At 41.7% G+C, this 19,834-nt stretch overlaps 1 protein-coding gene across 6 annotated transcripts in view; it reads right to left on the bottom strand.

Annotated features, from left to right (window-relative positions):
* Positions 1-19,834, bottom strand: part of PFKP (phosphofructokinase, platelet) — a 58,395-nt gene that overhangs the window by 29,891 nt on the left and 8,670 nt on the right. For all 6 annotated transcript variants that reach the window (XR_014517426.1, XR_014517427.1, XM_083466730.1 and 3 more), the window contains exons 3-6: positions 11,925-11,998; positions 5,441-5,518; positions 2,830-3,019; positions 1,112-1,277 (exon numbers count right to left, since the gene is read on the bottom strand). Coding sequence is in view for 4 of the 6 variants with exons in the window: in XM_083466730.1 (XP_083322856.1) it covers positions 1,112-1,277; positions 2,830-3,019; positions 5,441-5,518; positions 11,925-11,998 (508 nt within the window). In the remaining 2 variants the exon portion in view is untranslated. The remainder of the gene's footprint in view (positions 1-1,111; positions 1,278-2,829; positions 3,020-5,440; positions 5,519-11,924; positions 11,999-19,834) is intronic.

Raw genomic sequence — 19,834 nt, 5'->3', positions numbered from 1 at the left:
CTCCAGGCACTTCTTAACTTTCTGGTTTGCAGCGTACTATCATGTGCTATTATTCTTTGCATTCTTATTTCCCTCCCAAACTAAGATTGCAGACCACTGTGTCACACTAAATTTAATGAAGTCATGCCATTTAAGAGAGAGTGTACAGGTTATTCCTCAAATCTTAATTGCCTTTCAGTGATGGCTACTATTTGAAAAACTGCAAAACTAGGCCAGTCCTCACAATCAAATCTCAATCCCCCCCATTTGTTCACAGAACTAAACTACATACAAAAAACCAATATTAAAGCAAAGCCTAACTTAAAAGCCCCTGACCTATGCAAGATGGGCTTTCCCCCTCTTTTGACCTCCGCATGCAGTTTTCATACCACTGCATGTGTCTGATGATGTGATAAATACCAGCCCAAGTGGTGACAGGACTCAGCTGCCATTCCCAGGAATCCAGAAATGCCTTCCAGAGCTCCATTTTCCTCTGGCTACACAATGCAGAAGGCTGCAAGCCTCCACAGAAGCTGCTTAAATGCCATTGATTTCAATAGTATTTAAGCAGACTACGGTCAAAAGTTGGAATGCAATGCCAATCTGTGTTTTAGCATTGTGTGAATGAGTAACTGTAAGCCTTGACCTCTCTTGCTCCCTGCTCCTCCTCTGGAACTGCTGTGAGGAGATTGGAGGTATGTGCTTCCTAGTTTAAACTAAGCAGTTCCTCAATCCATCAGAACTGGGAGCTCCAGTTAGTTTAAACTGAGAGTGATAAGCCCTTTTTGTCCTGAGGGCAGCATTCTGCGCATGCCAGTGGTGGCAGGGTAAAAAATAATAGTGGATGCAGTCAAAGACTGCCAGATCTTTCCACAAATACACATTACAGGAAAGAAAGATAGGGATGCCATTTTTGACATCCTTGTATGGATTCTCATCTAGCTCCTCTCTTTGTCATAAAATGCAACGCAGGGGCGTTTGCCGTGTGCACATAACCACCCTTCCGTCTTTGGCAAAAGGATGAAATTAATACAACTTCAGTGCACTTTAATACTGCTAAATAAAAGAACCATGGCTCTTAGCCATTGCCCAAGTGGCCATCTTAAAATTTCACATCCTGAGTTCAAAGTACCTTTGGGCAGTGGTCATAATGGCATCCACAACTTCAATGATTCTGTGCAAGGCAGAGTCAGTGCCAATGGTCATATCGGTACCACAGAAGTCATTGTCGATGGAGCCAACCATTCCCACAATGTTGAGGTAAGCGTACTTCTTGATAGCCCCTTTTTCAATCTCACCTGGCAAAAAAGCAAGAGAAAAATAGATCCAGAAATGTCTGACAAACACCACACCCCTCCCGTGAATTTAAACCAATGTAGCTTTATCATTTATTACAGTTTTGGCATGTGTAAGAGGCAAGAAAATGCTCTTCGTGAAGAAAGGATTAAGTGAATTAATGCTGCATGAAACTTCACCAGTGAATGGGAGTTTTATTTCTGCCATCAGTTATTGGGAAAGAATGGGGAGTGGGCTGGGAAACCAGAGGTGTCCTCACTTTATTGGGGTCATGGAACTGAAGTTTTGATAAGACTGTGATTGTATGAATAGACAAAAACAACAACTATTAACCTTTAAATGGAATTAGTTGTGCTCAGTACAACACAAGGTGGTCCAACTGGTGGCCTCAGAGCCACTCCCCCCCCCCAAGTAATGTTTAGAAGGGTAGAATGCTTGTTCGGAGTTTCACTCCAAAGAAAAAGCAATTGTTTTCACAGAGGAGAGCTCACATTGAATTTTTTAGGTTTAAAACTCTTTATCCCTTTAGGTTTTGTGGTGTGAAAATATGATTGCCAGACGTCACTAACTGTGCTTCAGAGTTTGACCAAACTGAGTACTGCTTGAAAGGCAAAATACACTTCTGTTCCCCAGGGCACTTGCTGGACAAGACAGGATCCATTGCAGAATACAGTAGCTGGCCAACCTGAAATAGTGACTGAGATTCTCATTTGTCATCCATGTATTACAAATGCTGGCCATTTTCAAAGCAGCCATATGCTCTTTATTTGTTATTAAGAGTTTCACAAAACCAGTTAATTGTATCAAGGGCCATTATAACTCCTCTACTGGCAAATAAGATGTTACCACAGTGCTGTGCACTCTCAACCAGGGTAAAAACTACATGGCAGTGGCTATCAGTACTGGCTTTTAAGGGCAAAAGCTAGGATTAAGAGCCTAATTCTGTGACAGAGGCAAGTGGGAGAACAGAACCGTCTAGGTACAGTTTGTCTCTCAGATGCCTTCTTGGAATCAGTAAGGAAATAAGTGACAAACTGCATCGTTGTGTAACACTAGTACCTCAGTCCAAGCACCTTCAACTCTGTATCCACTTGCAATCCTAGTGTAAATGCTCCCCAGGTATGGAATACTCTCCCCTCCAAGCTTTGACCAGCACAAACCTTGGTTATATTTTAACAACAGCTGAAGACTCTCCCATTCCACAAAGGGTTTTTGAATGGGCTGTCATGTGTCCAAGTGATATTTGTCAGTGCATGTCTAATCTGACAGATATATTTAACAGAAGGGAGAAGGTTGCACTTTAAAGTATATTCTACTTGGTTTTTATTTAATTGCAAAATGCTCTGAGATCATGGTGATGTAGGGAGGGATATAAATCTTATGCAATAAACTAACAACGTTAAGCGCTTGTACAGCACAACAAATACGTTTTCTGTGCACTTATGCGGCACTTTTCTGCTGATGTACCAAAGGTGGTTTGCAATTTAAAAATACTAAAATAAATGACACAGAACGTGAGGAGCTTAATGTCCCACAAGCTTAACCACGACTTACCATTTTGTGCCAGTTCCTCTAAAAGGCCATTCCACTCCTCACGGAAAAGATTAGCCCCTGTTAAGCTGCCGTCTCCACCAATCACACAAAGGTTGGTGATGCCACACTTCACCAGATTGCAGGCTGCCTTCAAGCGGCCCTCCCGGGTCCGAAAAGCTTTGCAGCGGGCACTGCCAATGACCGTTCCTCCCTTCAAGATAAAAGAGAAGAATCTGGTTGAGAAAACAAGCTCTCCAGATTTTACTTCCATTGCTATAAACACTAATGCAGAAGCTGGTGTTGGCAGGAGTATGATGGAGTATATAGTCCATGGGTAGGCAAACTAAGGCCCGGGGGCCGGATCCGGCCCAATCGCCTTCTAAATCCGGCCCGCCGATGGTCCAGGAATCAGCGTGTTTTTACATGAGTAGAATGTGTCCTTTCATTTAAAATGCATCTCTGGGTTATCTGTGGGGCATAGGAATTTGTTCATTTCCCCCCAAAAAAATATAGTCTGACCCCCCACAAGGTCTGAGGGACAGTGGACTGGTCCCCTGCTGAAAAAGTTTGCTGACCCCGATATAGTCTGTGTACATTTCCTACCTTTGTTGTCAGCTGTAAACGCTACTTGGTTAAAGAAATATGCAACACATATACATTTCCTTGTCCTTGGGGGATTGAAAATGATTTTAAGCCATTGCACATATTTTGTAGCTCACTGGTTTCAAACTATTCCTTTTATTCTAGGGTCTAAATTCATTATTAGCGGTCAACCAACAGCACCAATGATGAGACAAAAGGTAACCTTCACAACTCGTGAGGGCTCTGACACATGGTTGATACTTGCCATAACAATGCCTTTATTAGCAGGGAACTGAGAACTGAGGAAGGCAGAGAGGGAAAGCAAGGTGGCAGGGAGAGTTGACTCAATTGCCGTAACGAGAGAGACACTTCCTCTCTGGCCAGGAAGCCTGGAGGTGGGTAGCTAAGAGTGGGTTTCCTGTCAAACCTGTTCATAAGTCAGCTAGGCACCAGACAAGAAGGATCAGTCCTGGAAGCCTCAGCTGGTAAAATGTTGAGGGCAGTAGAGAGCGTGGGGAGAGAGGAGGTCAGCAGTTGCTGTTTCCCTCTCGTGCCTGAGATCCAGGCTAAAATAAAAACAGAGAACATTGATATGGAAAGGTTCCCTATACCATGTGCAGTGCTTGTCCGACAAAGAACTGCAACAGTATGTTGATTTTCCGCAGAGGTCATTTCATTTCAGATCAGTTGGATATTTGGGGGAGGGAGCAAGAAACAAGAAAGGAGAGACTAGGGTCAATGTTGTGAGTATAAAATGGGATAAGCCCATGCGTGCTACACTGAACTCCGCGGAGAAAGGGCAAGATGCAGGTGTGAAAGTACAACATTGACCAGAAGATCCAATATTTTACATTTAACGGACTTTAATCCTCTTTACTTGGCTTACGCACAAAGCACAGCATTTATGGTCATCTGGTACAGATGGTGACTAAAAATGATGGCTGGTTGTCAGTTATATATAAACTTGAATTATAGATAACAGATGTGATAATAAAGTGATTGCTACTGGGGAATAAACTACATTAATGACACGTTCCTTAATAAGTAACACACACATTACTGTTACTCATGACTATAGGACAAAGTTGCATTTCAGCCAGGTTCTTTTTCGCCTTTCTGCTGTCATTGCACAACAGTTTCCTTTATTTCTTTATCTATTTTTCAATCTGGACTTGGCATTCTGTTCCTCCACACCTTCAGAACTGCTGCTGTGCAAGATTTAAAAGTCAGGAAGAATCAGTGTTTCAGCTGAATCTTATGAAACAGATAATCTGTTCCGTTAGTTTTATAGTATATGGTTCAAAAGCATAAATCCCTTCGGTCAAGGTTTAAATCACATTTATTATCCTTGACTGAAGTTCTGCCACTGGTCAGAAGTATTTTTTGCATACTAGAAGAGTGTCAATATAAGAGAAAAGTGTTATGTAATTTCCTTTGCTGAAAACATGCTAGTTGCTGATTACGCAATATTAATTCCTCTTTTTTGATGCAGGAAAAAGAATTAAAGCTATGTCCATATTTTGCTCTCAGAATGGTGTCAGTTTACTGTGGCACAGGGCTCATCTACGCTGAAAACATTTCTTGGCACTACCATACCCATACGTGATGCAAGTCACGGCAGGCAGGGAATTTTCCTGCAAGAGGAGCCAAGCTCAAGCCAACACAAAACAGTTATTAAATCCTGAAGGCAACATAGGAACATTTTTTATACTGACTCATACTGGGAGGGGGAAATAAAAAGCAGAGAGACACCGAGCTCTGCTGGCATCCTTCTGCTTGGATGCTGCTCCATTTCTCTTCTCTGAGAGTAAAAAAAAAGAGAGAACAAGGCTGCCCAGATATTTGTGCACTGAAAATGTTGGATAGTGACAGAAGCAAAAATTCTAAGTAAGTGTATCTAAGACTTACTTTCAAATAAACAGGCTTGGGACCGAAACACAAAGCTGTTTAGTGCAAAGCATTTTGCTTAATTGCGAAAACATTTTATTCATTAGATCTTTTTAGAAAAGTAACACACTTGCATGAAAATGAGTCTTAATTCAGGACCTACCACTTGGAGGATGCTTGAAACACTTTCCCATGTGACTTCAACAATGTTGTCACCTCCATCAACCATGCCCTGGTAACCCTGTGACAAGAGAGAAACATTATAGAAACCTGACATATAAAAAAGAGCACTCATTTAAGAGGGGATTAAATACAGTTGTAACATAAAAGGGTTTTTATGATAAAACTTATGCTAAGTTTATGATCAAGTAAGATGGATAGGAAAGAACGAGAATGGTGTCACCATTGCTAAGTTACAGGGAACCAGGCAAGGGGCCTTCTTGGTAGTGGCGCCCTCCCTCTGGAACGCCCTCCCACCAGATGTCAAAGAGAACAACAACTACCAGACTTTTAGAAGACATCTGAAGGCAGCCCTTTTTAGGGAAGCTTTTAATGTTTGATGTATTACAGTATTTTTTTTTTTTTTTTTTTGGAAGCCACCCAGAGTGCCTGGGGAAGCCCAGCCAGATGGGCGGGGTATTAACAACAACAACAACAACAACAACAACAAGCAAGAAGATTTGAAATGAAAGGCTAAAACAGTTTATAATATCAGCAACCACAGGAGCCAACTCTTAGGGGCAGTTATATGCAGTCACGGCAAATTCAAAGAGGTCCCATTGCTGCAGGAGAAGGAAAAAAGGCAGAACCACACACAAGTAGTCTTTGGGGGAAGCTATGAGAGCATAAACATGTTAAGAACTATACATTTGTAGTGTAGAGAAACCTTTTGGGTAAAAAGGCTGGTTTATGTATACGGTGTTAGGGCACTGTGATTATCTGCAAAACTCCTAAGTGCTACCTGTCCCTTTCTCTGAATACACATTTCAGAACAAATCTCTTATCTATAATTTTCTCTAAAACATTGTTGCTTTTTCTTTTAAAAGAGCTGATTGCTTGTTGGAAGCCTTAATGTTTACTGTGTATCCATTCCCTACATAATTTGACTGTACTTCCAGCTGAGGTAATGTAAATCAAACCAAGTTTGCAGCTGATAAACCTGAGAATGTTGCAGTGCTCAAAGAAACAGAGTAAGCATAGAGACAAAGGCGTTCACACACAAACACAGAAAATTCGACACTAATTACAAGTACAAGCATGTTACAGCAACCATGGCTACTCTCCACTGCAGACAGAGGGCAAATCACCAGAACAACAATGTCCATTGAAGCTGCTGTGCTCATGATGGTTTCTGAAGTGGAGCGGAGGAAATCTCTGTCCTTTCAACATATCCTTTGGAATTTCCCAGCCTACGTGCCATGGCACCGGATTTGCCCGATTATATTCTGGTACCTGCAACAAATACCTCTTTGTGGCAGACCCATGCATTCAAGAGATGTTGGCTATGCTTCATTCTTCAGCTAATGAAGCATTCAAAAAAACAAAACTGCATCTCATCATATGCTCCAGTTCTCCCAGGGTAGTCCTGAATTTCTGATCCCTATTCCTAAAAAAGAGCGGGTCAATTTTCTCACTCTTTTGATTTTTGAGGTTTGGGATGAGGAGTACCTTAATTTTAATGTTTAAGTTGGTACAATATGCACTAGAGTTGCTACATTTTCCATTTGTTACATTTCAGCACCATCCCGAAATGTAACAACATCCCGTCTCTAGAAGCAGATGCACGCCACTTCTTAAGCAAAGATTATTTCACAGACTGTAGCTGGTAAGGTTATAATGCTAGAAGGCATTTGTGGTTTTCTAGTTACCAGAATCTCATATCACACACTTCTTAAAAGAAAAACCAATGGCCAGACTTTTGTGGGTGGTGGGGTGGGGGACAGAATTGCAAATAAACTTCTCCCTCTATTCCCCCAACACCCTTCTATCCAGATAATAGATGGTGCTGAATGTGTTTGAATTAAATCTATTCTATAGTAAATCCTGATCCATTGTGAGGTTAAGCAGTGTACTAAACTTCTCATTTAGGACATGCTAACTGCTGCAGTCTAAATATATTCAGCATCCTTTTCTTCTTGAATATATCACAACACACACACTTGCTGAGCTAAAGTGGCCCACTTTTTCTTATCTAATGTTGCTTTCTCATATACTTGAAAAATATTATGCTTAATAAAGGCATAATCTGACAAATTCCCAGATATCTAATTTCTCTTGATTTATACCTAGAGACTATTAGCCACTCAATAACCTGCTCATCCATATTAATGAGCAATAATTGTAATTTCTCCTCATAAACATTGTATCTCGAAACCTTACCACAGGGTGGGGAATCTGGGGTGGGGGTAAATGCAATACTGTATGTAGCCCTCTAGATTCTTCCAAGGGTATACCCCTTACTAATCCTGCTCTGAGCTCTACAGAAGTGCTTTCGCCTGAATGTGGCTGTGTGAGTGGAAACCTCTGGCTTTCATGTGGCTGGAGCATTGCTAGTTGAGCCTCTTGGGCTTGCCGATTGGAAGGTTGGTGGTTCGGATTCCCGTGACGGGGTGAGCTCCTGTTGCTCTGTCCCAGCTCCTGCCAACCTAGCAGTTCAAAAGCATACCAGTGCAAGTAGATAAATAGGTACCACTCCGGCGGGAAGGTAAATGGCATTTCCATGCGCTCTGACTTCCATCACGGTCCTCAGTGCGCCAGAAGCAGTTTAGTCATGCTGGCCACATGACCCAGAAAGCTGTCTGTGGACAAACGCCGGCCTGAAAGCTAGACTAGTGCTGCAACCCCATAGTCGCCTTTGACTGGACTTAACCATCCAGGGGTCCTTTATCTTTTTTTACCTTTACCTACAAAGATCACATCTATGACTCCATTCCTCTGGATCCTCACCACTGCTGGCTGGCATGTAGCCACCAGAAGGTTAAAACAAAAATAAATTAAAGTTGTTTTGTCTTATACTTTTAATACTTTCTGGGGGTTTGGGGGTAAGATTTGTAAGATTCACCAGAAAAGTGGTATCAAAATAAATAGTTCAAGGTGTTTTTACTAGATTATTTTATGCCGAGATGTGATTCCAGTCTATTCATCACCACTAATACAAAAGGTTTACACATCAAACACTTCCGTCATTCCAGGGGACACTTAGAGAAAAGTTAGTTTTCTGATAGGCACTTGTGTGTTTAAACAGAAAGGAATATTGAAGACAAACCACCCCACAACTTGTCCGCAGCCAGTTTGCATTTCTGCCTTTGCTAAGTTACAGTCAGCACAACTTCCAGGTTATCGCAGCTTGGAATGCACAGCTGACACAAAACGGCGGCAGTGCTGACATGGGGGCTACTTTTCCCCACAACCTCAATGCATAATTACTTCGCTGAACAAACAAAACTCTCGCTGGGAGGAAATGGGATAAAAAAAGAAGCAGAATAAAGATGCTAGGAACTACAACTCTGTAGCACATCAATGGAAGACCAGAAACTCCACGACTTGGCTCTCTAATCAGGGTACAATTATCCTAAACACAAATAGGCTGCAATTCTATGCAGCAGGGAGTAAGACCTACTGAAATCAGTGAGACTTACTTTGGAGTAAGCTGTGCTATTAGTCAAATTAAACTTTAAAAAAGGTATCAAACATTTGCCAACCTTCCCACCTTCAAAGGTCAAAACACTGGAAGCAAGCAGGAGTTAGCTATTACCTCCCAAGTTTTTCCTTTGACCTTTGGAACTAAAGAGGAAATACTCCCTGAGAATAGTTGGGTTAATTACAAATATGAAGCTATTATGCTGCCTTATCCAAGTCAGCTAATGGTACATCTATACAGTACAGGCTACATGGAGTGGCAGCATCTAGTTGTCTGACTAGCTTTACCTAGAGATGTCAGAAACTGAACCTGGGAACTCCTCCCTGCAAAATGGGTGCTCTACCATGAAGTTTATCTTTTCATAACTTTAAGAAATTATCTTTTAATTACTAAGATGTTTTAAGAGTCTTTTTGAAGTATTTGCTTTAAAGAATGTTAATGGTCTGAAATAATTTCCACTACAGAGTAAGTTTTCTGCATGAACAAAAAAAAGGCAGAACTCCAAATGCATTGCATACAGAAAATGGAAGATTGCATCCAGAACGCCAATGAAATCATGCCAGGGATAAATCATTAGTGACTCAATCTGCCCACCTGCATAGTCTCCATATTCCTGTTACAGTAAATGTATCAGTTGCTTTTTGCCATTTGAGCGAAGAGACAGGCTGTTTAACACCCTCCTCCAGAGTGAACAGCTAGAGAGACTTTCTTTAGTATATATCTCATGCTAAATGTAATGTGGGTCATCAGAGGGGCCTGTGGGGCTTAAGAGGCCCTTTGCCTGAACCTCAGCTCAGAGATTCTGTGGAGAGCCAGTGCTCAGTTCAGAATGCGACCCCTCACCCCCAAGTCAGCCGGCACTATAAGAGGACAGATTTGAGATAACTTTTTGCAGAGATAAGGGAAAGAAAAATCTTTCCAACCATAAAAGCACCCAGCTTCTTTCAAGCAAGGTGGCAAAATACTTTTCAGTAAAACAGTAAAACAGGAACTTCCAGCGCTGGCATGACACACAAATACTTGGTTAGTTGCTGTGGCAATACTACAAAGGATTGTGGTGCACCGACTTCCGCTTGCCTGCATATTCATATGTTTTACAGTTCCTCGACTCACAAGTTACGGAAGTAGACAGGCATGGGCCAGCAAAGACAAAGAGCCAGGCGGGGGAAAATACTCTTCTGTATAAAAACACTTCCTAATGCACTTTGAATCTCTACAATCACATCAATTCAGATGCAACTTTATCAAGAGCTGAATGCTTTATTAGCTTATAAACTTAAGGACAATAGGCTCTTTGTATGGCTTTGGAAGAAGTCCAGTGAACATTCAGAATGCATAGATTCAAATATATATTATGTCCTACAATAAGGATACCACCCACTATAAAAACAACTTGGATGGATATGCAGAATGAAGTCTTAGGGCCAGCAATCGAGCTTCATGAACTTGGGCAGAGGGGAATTTTCCAATGTACCCTTAAGTTCCTATAGACACCGTCACCAAAGTTAGTTTACAAAATAAAACAAAGTCTACCTTCCACATCACAAGAGATTTTTCCCTTGAAGTTGAAAGGACTGTGGGGTGCACAGGTGTCAGTAATCCACATTGCATGGCTTTCGATTGAATGCACACCTAAATGCACATGTCCATAGGGATGCACACTCAAGTGCAAATCTGTTCTTGCTGGCAGCAGGTTACATGGCACATCGGAGTGGTAAATAATGTCATCTGCCCTCCTTGCTGCCTCATAAACCACTAGCCTTGTGTTGGTTGAGCTGCCTGAATGTCAGCTGCATAGGCAGCAGTAATGTTTGAGCCAGAAAACCTGTGGCCAAGTTTCTCACTGGTGGAGAGCCCTTATTACTTTAAATTAAGCCATGTTATAGTGCACTTGTGGGTCACCTCAGAGGGGCAACACCAATACTTCCGATGGTTATGGAAGTGCCATCCCCTTGCTACTGGTGTTCTTTACCTGTGAGGTTTGCTCATTGTTGTTACTTTTGCTGTGGGCTCAATATATGTTGCCTGACGTAGCAGAGGATGTACAAGTCTTGTCACAAAGGAGAAAGAAAGTGGTGTGCATCCCACAGGGTGAGAACATACTAGAAGAAAACCTTCATAGGCTGAGAGCTGCAGTGGGGAGTAGGGAGCAGAACCATTATTTGTGTGGTTGTCATTATATCCCAAGTGAGAAACATGGGCTGGGAGGCCAAATATTATTAAACAGCTACTAAAAGGTGTTCCTGGCCACTGAAACTACCTCAGCCTCCAGTAACAGAGCTGGATCCAGAAAGAGGACCACATGCCCCAGAGGTGTTTTGTTTGTACTCGAAATTGGGCTTTTAGTGTTGCAGGTCCTCAGTTACCAGTTCAAGTTAGACAGGTGCTGTGTGTCATGATATTTAGCTTCCTACAGGAGATACCTTTTCATTAAAAAAGGCTTCCACTGAGCTGTGACCCAGTCATTAATGGAATAATAAATGTACACCTTATTTCATTGCGTTTAGAACTTGTATTTTTGTACTTTATCTCATTTTTATCTCACTGTAAACCACTTTGGTGGCTTCAGGCAGTGAAGCAGTTCATAAGATTATGAAAAAGAGTAATAAATAAATTTGTGCAGTATGGACAGGCAGCACCAACATGCACATCCAGTTTAGACTCCTGGTTTCAGATTGAGCAAGTGTCACACTTCCATGTGTGGACCTCCTTAGTTGGAGCAAGGAAAAAAGCAAAGGTGTGGAGCAGAGGAGGAGAATAAAATTAGGGGGGAAATCCTTACTTTCCCTCTCTGTGTCGCCGTATTTTTCTGATCCCTACACTTTTTTGTTTCCTATACTTTCAGTCAAGCATGTAGTGCTGAGAGACAATGGCTGCATTTCCCAATTTGTCCCTGCTTTTCTCCTTGTCATTCCACACTTTCCAAAGGAGTGTTCTCTCTCTCTCTCTCTGCATAGACCAAAAGATGGACCGCGGGGGCATATATATAAGAAATGTGAACACCAACCTCATAGATAAAATATACTTTTGCTTCAACATAAATTCCCATACGCACTACTGCACGGACGGCTGCATTCATACCTGGAAAGGAGAAAGCAAAGAGAGGCAAGGTTAACATTGTTACCAAACAAGCAGTAACTTGAAGTGTTTTTAACGATAAACAAACTGTCATTTTTAGCATGAAAGGCATATTACAAAATTAATTCTCATTGTGTCTGGAGAAAGGACACTGTGTATTATAATTATACGCTTTGTTGCCATATATAGAGAGATTAATGAATGCTTGAAGCAATGTTCTGCAGTTGACCGGCACAGGAAGCCCATGTAGAAATGTGCAGTCTCCCCATGAAATTCACACAGCATCAAGGAATGGTTGAACATTTGTTGATGCAAAATTCCAGGATGTCCCAAAAACCCATCACAACGAACAGGAAGCCATCACACTGACGGGCCTGCACAGTGCCAGCACGGACAGAGATAGAAGAGAGACAATTCCCTACTCGACCATGAAGCTCATTGAAAGAGCCTGAGCCAATTACTACCTCTCACCTGAACTATTTCAACCAATAGTTGAATTCTTCATGTACATCATTCACCCTGAGCTCCATGGAGGAAGGCAAGATACAAACAAAATAGCTAGATCTCCTGCAGCATTGCCCCATTTTCTTCAGTAAACTGCAAAATGTTCTGCGTGTGGTGTGACAAGTCACCATGTGTTTGCTGAATAACTCCAGAGCACAACTGTGAACCACAGAGCTCTGCAGAATTTGGGTTTGAGTAGTCCTGACAGCAAATTTCCAAGAACAGCAATTTCCTTTAAGGATAAATTGAAGGATAAGTGTAAGGCAGTATAAAGCTATTGCAACATGTCACAATGAAGAATTTCCAATATCTGTGATGTGCTTTAATTTGCCCTGTATAGCACACAGTAATCTCTAAGTGGTCGAGTGCAGAATTACCCTACTGGGTATGAGGGATACATATCAAGGAATTTGTAAATGGAACACAAAGGGATCTAAATCGGGAAGTGGAACGATGTAGGTGACGGAGCTAGTGGCAATGGTCATACTGTAAAATCTACACCAAAATCCCCCACCCCCACCCCAGTTATCTTAAGAAAAAGTATTCCTGTCTGGCAATATTCCAGAACACCACTCCAAACTCCATCCTTACTGTGTGGATGGTATAGACCAAGTTAGGTTCAGAAGAGCTTTCTTTGTTTGCAAGTTTCACTGATTAGTAACAAAAGGCTGTGCAAGCTACCATAAATTACTTGCTTATATCCTTGTTCCACAAACTAGGGTTCAATACTTTAAAAGCTTCTTGTTTTACAAAGCATAAGACAAACATAGGCTAGTGGCTCCCAAGCTTTTTTACAAAGGGGTCTGTAAAGAGAATTGTAACCCCCTGCCCCAAATGAAAAATTTTTCCTGTCCTCTTCCCTGGATCAACATCCTTTTCCAACAACTTGATGACCCACTCACAAGGCTCCATAGATGCACCAATGGCATCATTGGAACCGGTTGCGCAAACCAGTGAACAAGATGACCCAAATACCTAATCCCATCACCGATGATGAACATTAATATGGCCTGACTGCCTGTATGACAGCAACATGCTATCCATTCACCTTCCTGAACATTCAACTGTGGTTTTAATTGCCTGAAGGGTTCTTATGCACTGAAGATCATTTATGGTTTGGGAGCACAGGCCCACAACAGTGGGAAATAGATTTTCAAGAATCCAATACCAGCTTGTGAAGGACAAATGCCCCCTTGTGCCCTGGCAAGGCAGCATGTTCAGAAGCACACAGTGCCCATCACACAAGTTCAGAGAGAATGTGGGGTAGAGTCACACTAAAAACTGATGCAGACAGAAGTATGATATGAGTCAGTTGCCTCCCTTCCCTGAGTCATTTGGTACATGTAGAAAACCCTAAAATTATGACTATTTAAATGCTATGATCAACTGGACATGTGTGAGCAGATCTAAACTTCAGCATGTGCCATGGCAAGACTATTCTTGCAACAATTCTCTCACATAATCTGGGGAGCACAATGTTCTGTGCCTTCAGCACAAGTGCACAGCTAGTACACATTCAATTATTCTAAAATCCACTGAGAATCAGTGAGTTGACCAGGGAGGAGTAACCACATGTGGCCTGAAACAGAGATATCGGGGAGCAGCCAGCATATGCCTCCTTTGGTAGGATTACAGTTCAGCTGTAAAGTTTGTGTCTCACATGGAAGCCCCAGGCATCTCTAGTCAGCAAGATTTGGAAATGCCTGACTCCTTATAAGGTAGCTTTGTGTTTGTATTTGTTAACGGCCCCCTTGCACTCTCAGCGCTAAATGAAGAGGGGAAATTGTCTGACTATTGTTCTGCTTCAAAAGCCTCATCAAAATTCCAGAGAAACTTGCCAGAAAATACTCACTTTGCCAAAGACTACAGTCAGAACCAAGGTTACTTATTCATGAGTTGCATACGCCTCAGGAGTTTCTGGATCTTGATCGTCATCAGAGCTTAGGAGGGTCATCTCCCAAGCCACTATTGACATCTGCATTTCAAAATCACAACCTAGTAAAAATTTCCAGAGGGGAAGCCTTACAGTCACCCCCCTCAAGAAACCCACAAAATAAGATTGGGGTACCTTAAGAACTAGCTAAATTTTATGGCATATGCCAGGTTTAGCCAATGTGCTATTCACAAGGCACTGCTGTACCAACAACACCTGAAAGGCAAAATCCTAACTACCCCTAGCATAAGCTTTCATGAACTTAAGTCTACTTTGTCAATGTTCTGCTTTGTATACCTAAGTTTTCGCTTCATGCATTTCACCTTTCGCTTTCACCTTGCAATGAGATGGATTGAAGTCAGTGTTAATTAGAATTTAAGTGTATGTTAAATAAACACACCTTTAACCTTTTACAGAAGCAGATTGGTGATAATGCAATCAACCTCAGCATTGCTGAGTGAATTAACACCTGCAGTTGGGCATGGAGCTAATCACAAGCTACAGTTATAGATAGCACAGATGTCCAGGCATTGGTAATATTAACACATGTAGTGTGTTAAAAATCCTTTGTCTGTATTTAACCCACAAGTGATGGCACTGAACTTCTTGATAAATTGTGTTTCAGCTGTTTCATGCTGTATTCTTCCATGTGGATTCCTTCATTGCAGAATAGCCGCCTGAATTCTGCCACTGGGTTATAGATACTGTCATTTCTGAAATCGATGTCCATTCATTGTTTTGCATAGAGACTGACCTATCTGGCCCAGTGTTAGAAACTGAGATGTGAAAGCAGGAGCTAAATAGCACCTTAATCCTAGGTTATAGGCGCCACAACAGAATGTCTAGGCACGCTTTTTATAACAAGAATGCAAAGCTGAAAATGAATGAACTGCAGCTAAAATATTATGTTCATTTTTCACATGGTCTAGTCCTTCCCCTGCCCACCCCCATAATATTCTTAGGAGGGTTTCAGAGAGTAGCTGGAAGTGGGGACATTGCAGTTTTCATCTGAAATCTTAGGTGCCATACTGCACCCAGAGTTCAGAAACTGCTCACGCTAATGAAATTCCCTGTCACAAAATGTGTCTAGAAAAAAGGGAGTTTCAAACACTGGTCTGGCCTATGCAGAATGAAGCAGGGCAGTGTGGGCAGATTATAGGTAAAGGTAAAGGGACCCCTGACCATTACGTCCAGTCGTGACCAACTCTGGTGTTGCAGCGCTCATCTCGCTTTATTGGCCGAGGGAGCCGGCGTACAGCTTCCGGGTCATGTGGCCAGCATGACTAAGCCGCTTCTGGCGAACCAGAGCAGCACATGGAAACGCCGTTTACCTTCCCACTGGAGCTGTACCTATTTATCTACTTGCACTCTGATGTGCTTTCGAACTGCTAGGTTGGCAGGAGCAGGGACCAAGCAACAGGAGCTCACCCCGTCAAGGGTGGGGATTCGAACCGCCGACCTTCTGATCGGCAAGTCCTAGGCTCTGTGGTTTAACCCACAGCACCACCCGCATCCCTTGTGAGCAGATGATAGCATAGCACAAATCACCCTGGAAAATGAACAAGTGAAAGAATCCCTGATGTTGTAGATGACATTATTAAGTCTTAGGATAATTTTGCCACAGTAGCTAATTGGGCCTCAGTCTACGAAAGCTCATGAAATAACAACAAATGTCTTGAAGACAACACAGGGTTCTTTGTTGTCTTTGGCCTAGTGTGAATGCATTCTTCCCTAGTCCTCTTCCTGAACCCACAATTACAGTAATTTGATTCTGATCTGATTGTTATCCAGACAGCTTGGATTATGCAGTTTCATGTTGCCTCCAACCCCAGGGAAGTCAAGTGCAGCCTTTATTCTGAGTGCTCACTGTGTTGGTGTAGGAGAAAATACAGTGCTGAATTCAGCGGTATCACCCTATTCGCAAGAATCCAGATCAATTCTCTCCAAACCAAATTTAAAACCTGCTGATATCTAGCCCTTCTGATGCAAACCATTTCAGACAAAACGGTTTCAGCCTCTATCCTGATCGATGGTGACGACTCAAATTTCAGCAGCTCAAAATAATCAATTGCTCATTGATGCTCATTATCTATCAATAATCAGCCCACACCAAAGTCAAAAGAAAGGATTGCCCATATTGCATAATGCAAGAGTGTGACACACCATAGTACAGTGGTATCTCAGGTTAAGTACTTAATTCGTTCTGGAGGTCTGTACTTAACCTGAAACTGTTCTTAACCTGAAGCACCACTTGAGCTAATGGGGCCTCCTGCTGCCACCGCGCCACCGGAGCACAATTTCTGTTCTCATCCTGAAGCAAAGTTCTTAACCTGAAGCACTATTTCTGGGTTAGCGGAGTCTATAACCTGAAGCGTATGTAACCTGAAGCATATGTAACCTGAGGTACCACTGTACTGGATTATATCCACTTGCAGGATCTCACTTGTACAACAGACTTCCACTAGCATGTATGGGCCTTTCCCTTCCTCTCCTCCGCCCCAATGACACAGTTCCTACCCCACCCCCCAAAATCTGCTCCAGCAGGTTGAAGAATTTTCCAGAGAAGACTGAGAACGTGAAGGCTGCAAAAGGAGGAGAGAAGGAAAAGCCCAGCCATGCCTGCTGATGTGATGATGGATCTCTCGGACAATACCTGCAGGTCTCCAATAAAATGACACAACACTTATTGTTTCATTTTGAACCGAACTAATAAGGTGCTTTAATCAAAGCCATGCTGTATTTCAATAAAAATAGTATCAGATATCCTACAGCCATGATAATCTCATAAACCACGATTAAAGCTGCATAATTTATATTTCCCAAAGGGAACCCAAAATCTGCCTTTCTTAGTAAGTAGTGTCCTCACTTTAATGAATTTGTCTGGTAATCCTTTTCTATAATAAGCTTTCTCCCAAATTAGAAAAGTAAAACGGAATAGGTAGGTTAATGGGGTCCCCCCCTCCCTTGCATGCTTTCTATATTAATGAAGCTCAGCTGCTGATTGCTCTTGTTAGGTAACATGTCATTTTCAACTAAAACGAAGGTGTCCGGACAGATCTTTGAGTTGTTTCCTCGCAACTTGATTTCCCCTCCCCTATTATTTCCGAGGTATAGTTTAGTTACCAGGCCCTATCCTCTATTCCACTGCTCAGCCATGGAGGACCTGCAGCAGAAAACCAAGGTGTCATTTCTGAGTGACTGCAGCTGACTCCTATGTGTATGAATCTAGGGACAAGATTTCTAGGCCATGGGATCTGGCTTAAGCCCTAACACCTTCCTGCTTAGAAATAAAGCACCGTTGTGTTGGATCACCCAGCTGGAACACAAGAGGTGCTAAATTCAGGACCATTTAAATGTGCTACGTGTTGGGTCAGACCAAAGGTCCATCAGGAGCTAACCACAGGCCTCCAGAAGTTCACAACCAGGAAACAAAGGTAATGGTCCTATAGTTTGTCATCAGCATAGCTCAGCTGGTTAGAGCATGGTGCTGATAACGCCAAGGTTGCAGGATCGTTCCCTATACAGCAGTACCTCAGGTTAAGTACTTAATTTGTTAAGTACTTAATGCTTTGGGACTACAATTCCCATCATCCCTAGCTAACAGGACCAGTGGTCAGGGATGATGGGAACTGTAGTCCCAAAACATCTGGAGGGCCGAGTTGGGGGGTGCCTGCTTTAAGTGTTTCCCTATTTTAAAAAGGCTCAATATTTGCACATTTACTTTCTATTTCTGTATATATCACATGGAAATGTTTCTTTATTTTCAGATTGCTCTGACCTTTAGCTGCAAGAAACACAGTTTGTATTTTATTGTTAGGCAAAAATAATGTTTAAGTGGTTGTTTCTACAGGCTCCTTTTACCAAATATATTCTCAAAACCATTTGGGTTGGATCTAGTCTTTGTTCCCACTGGAATTAAGAGGGTTAGGTATGACTAACATCAGGCTGGTTTCAATGGAACCAAAATTCAATTAACTCCAATCCAATGTCAGCTCTCAACACTTTTAAATGTCTTGTTACTTCTCAGAGAACCCAAGACTTTTGTCACCGTTCGCATTTTCAATTTAATCTTGAAACTTCTAATCAGGCAACGAGAATATGCAGAGACACAGAGGAATGGTATTTTAGTTAGAGGGCTAATGAGAGGCCATGGAAAGCAAGGCTTTATTTTATTACCCTTGGTTTCTTTGCTGCCGTAATAGAAATTCAATTATATCTACAATAATGTAATTATCTTCTCATATACAGAAAACTATCCTCAAGCATTAACTGTGCTCAGTCATTGCTGCACAACCACAGACATCAGATTTTAGCAGCAGCTTATGAGTATGCTGAGCCTTTTATTTTGGCTGTGAAGGAGTTTATAGATGGATACTGTTTGTTTGTTTGTTTGTTTGTTTGTTTGTTTGATGAATAGATAGATCTACTAGACGCGTGACATGATAATGCAAAATAACTTACAATTCAGTACTATCAATTTTTACAACAACCTGTCCCCTTTAATTCAGCAGCACAAATACAGGAGTAAATACAGTGGATTTTACAGAAATAGTGGCATTTTAGTATAGGTAGGTTTTAGTGGTTGGTGAATTACAAAGAAATTTCATCCTCAACCACAGTATTTATGTCAACTGTCATAAATATTGCCCTATTCCCAATATGAGCTACCTAGCAATAATAAACTGTTTGCAAATGGACCTCTCTCATCTCTGATCAATTGATGGGCACTGAGACATCTCTTGAAGGGATTTTGTGTAAGAATTTGTACCAAAACAGCAAATGGACTTCAAATGCTAGACCCTTTCCATTTGTCGCCTGACATCATAATGATGATACTGATTTCTACCAGCTGTGAATATATCCCAGAGCATACCATAAGGAGCTGGTACAATTCCGGAATCTGCCCTGAGATACTTTTTTTGCAGTGCCTGAAAAGGCAGCCTTGGAATGTTTCACACATCATGAGCATACTGTCTTCACTTTCAGACAAGACATTGGCGAGTATTTTACTGAAAAGGAGCTATAGCAGTGTGCAGCTTAGAAAATATGCAGCCCAAATCATATGCATCCGTAATTGAGAGTCCTGGCAAAGTCAGTGAGACTCACTCCTAAGTAATTGTGTTCATGACAACATTCTTAATCCTCGCTTTAAAATATAAAGTATTAATATCCGTATGTATTCTCCAGTCTAGTTTGACACACATACAAAACTAAAATTCTAGAATTGTATGAATATACAGCAGCAAATAAGGAGAAACTTGATATAACAGAAATGTGCACATTGACGCTTAAATTGGTGGTTGACTTTCAGAGCAAGAATGTGCATTCAGTTTCAAATTTCCAGCTCCGATTAATGATGTGTACAAATGACATATCTCTGACTATAAAGCCTGTTGAAAGAA

The sequence above is a fragment of the Podarcis liolepis genome (genome assembly GCF_965112155.1).
Source record: "Podarcis liolepis genome assembly, chromosome: 12".
In the NCBI taxonomy this organism is placed as follows: domain Eukaryota; kingdom Metazoa; phylum Chordata; class Lepidosauria; order Squamata; family Lacertidae; genus Podarcis; species Podarcis liolepis.
The sequence above is the reverse complement of the archived record's forward strand: the minus strand, read 5'-3'. Positions and strand labels throughout refer to the sequence as shown.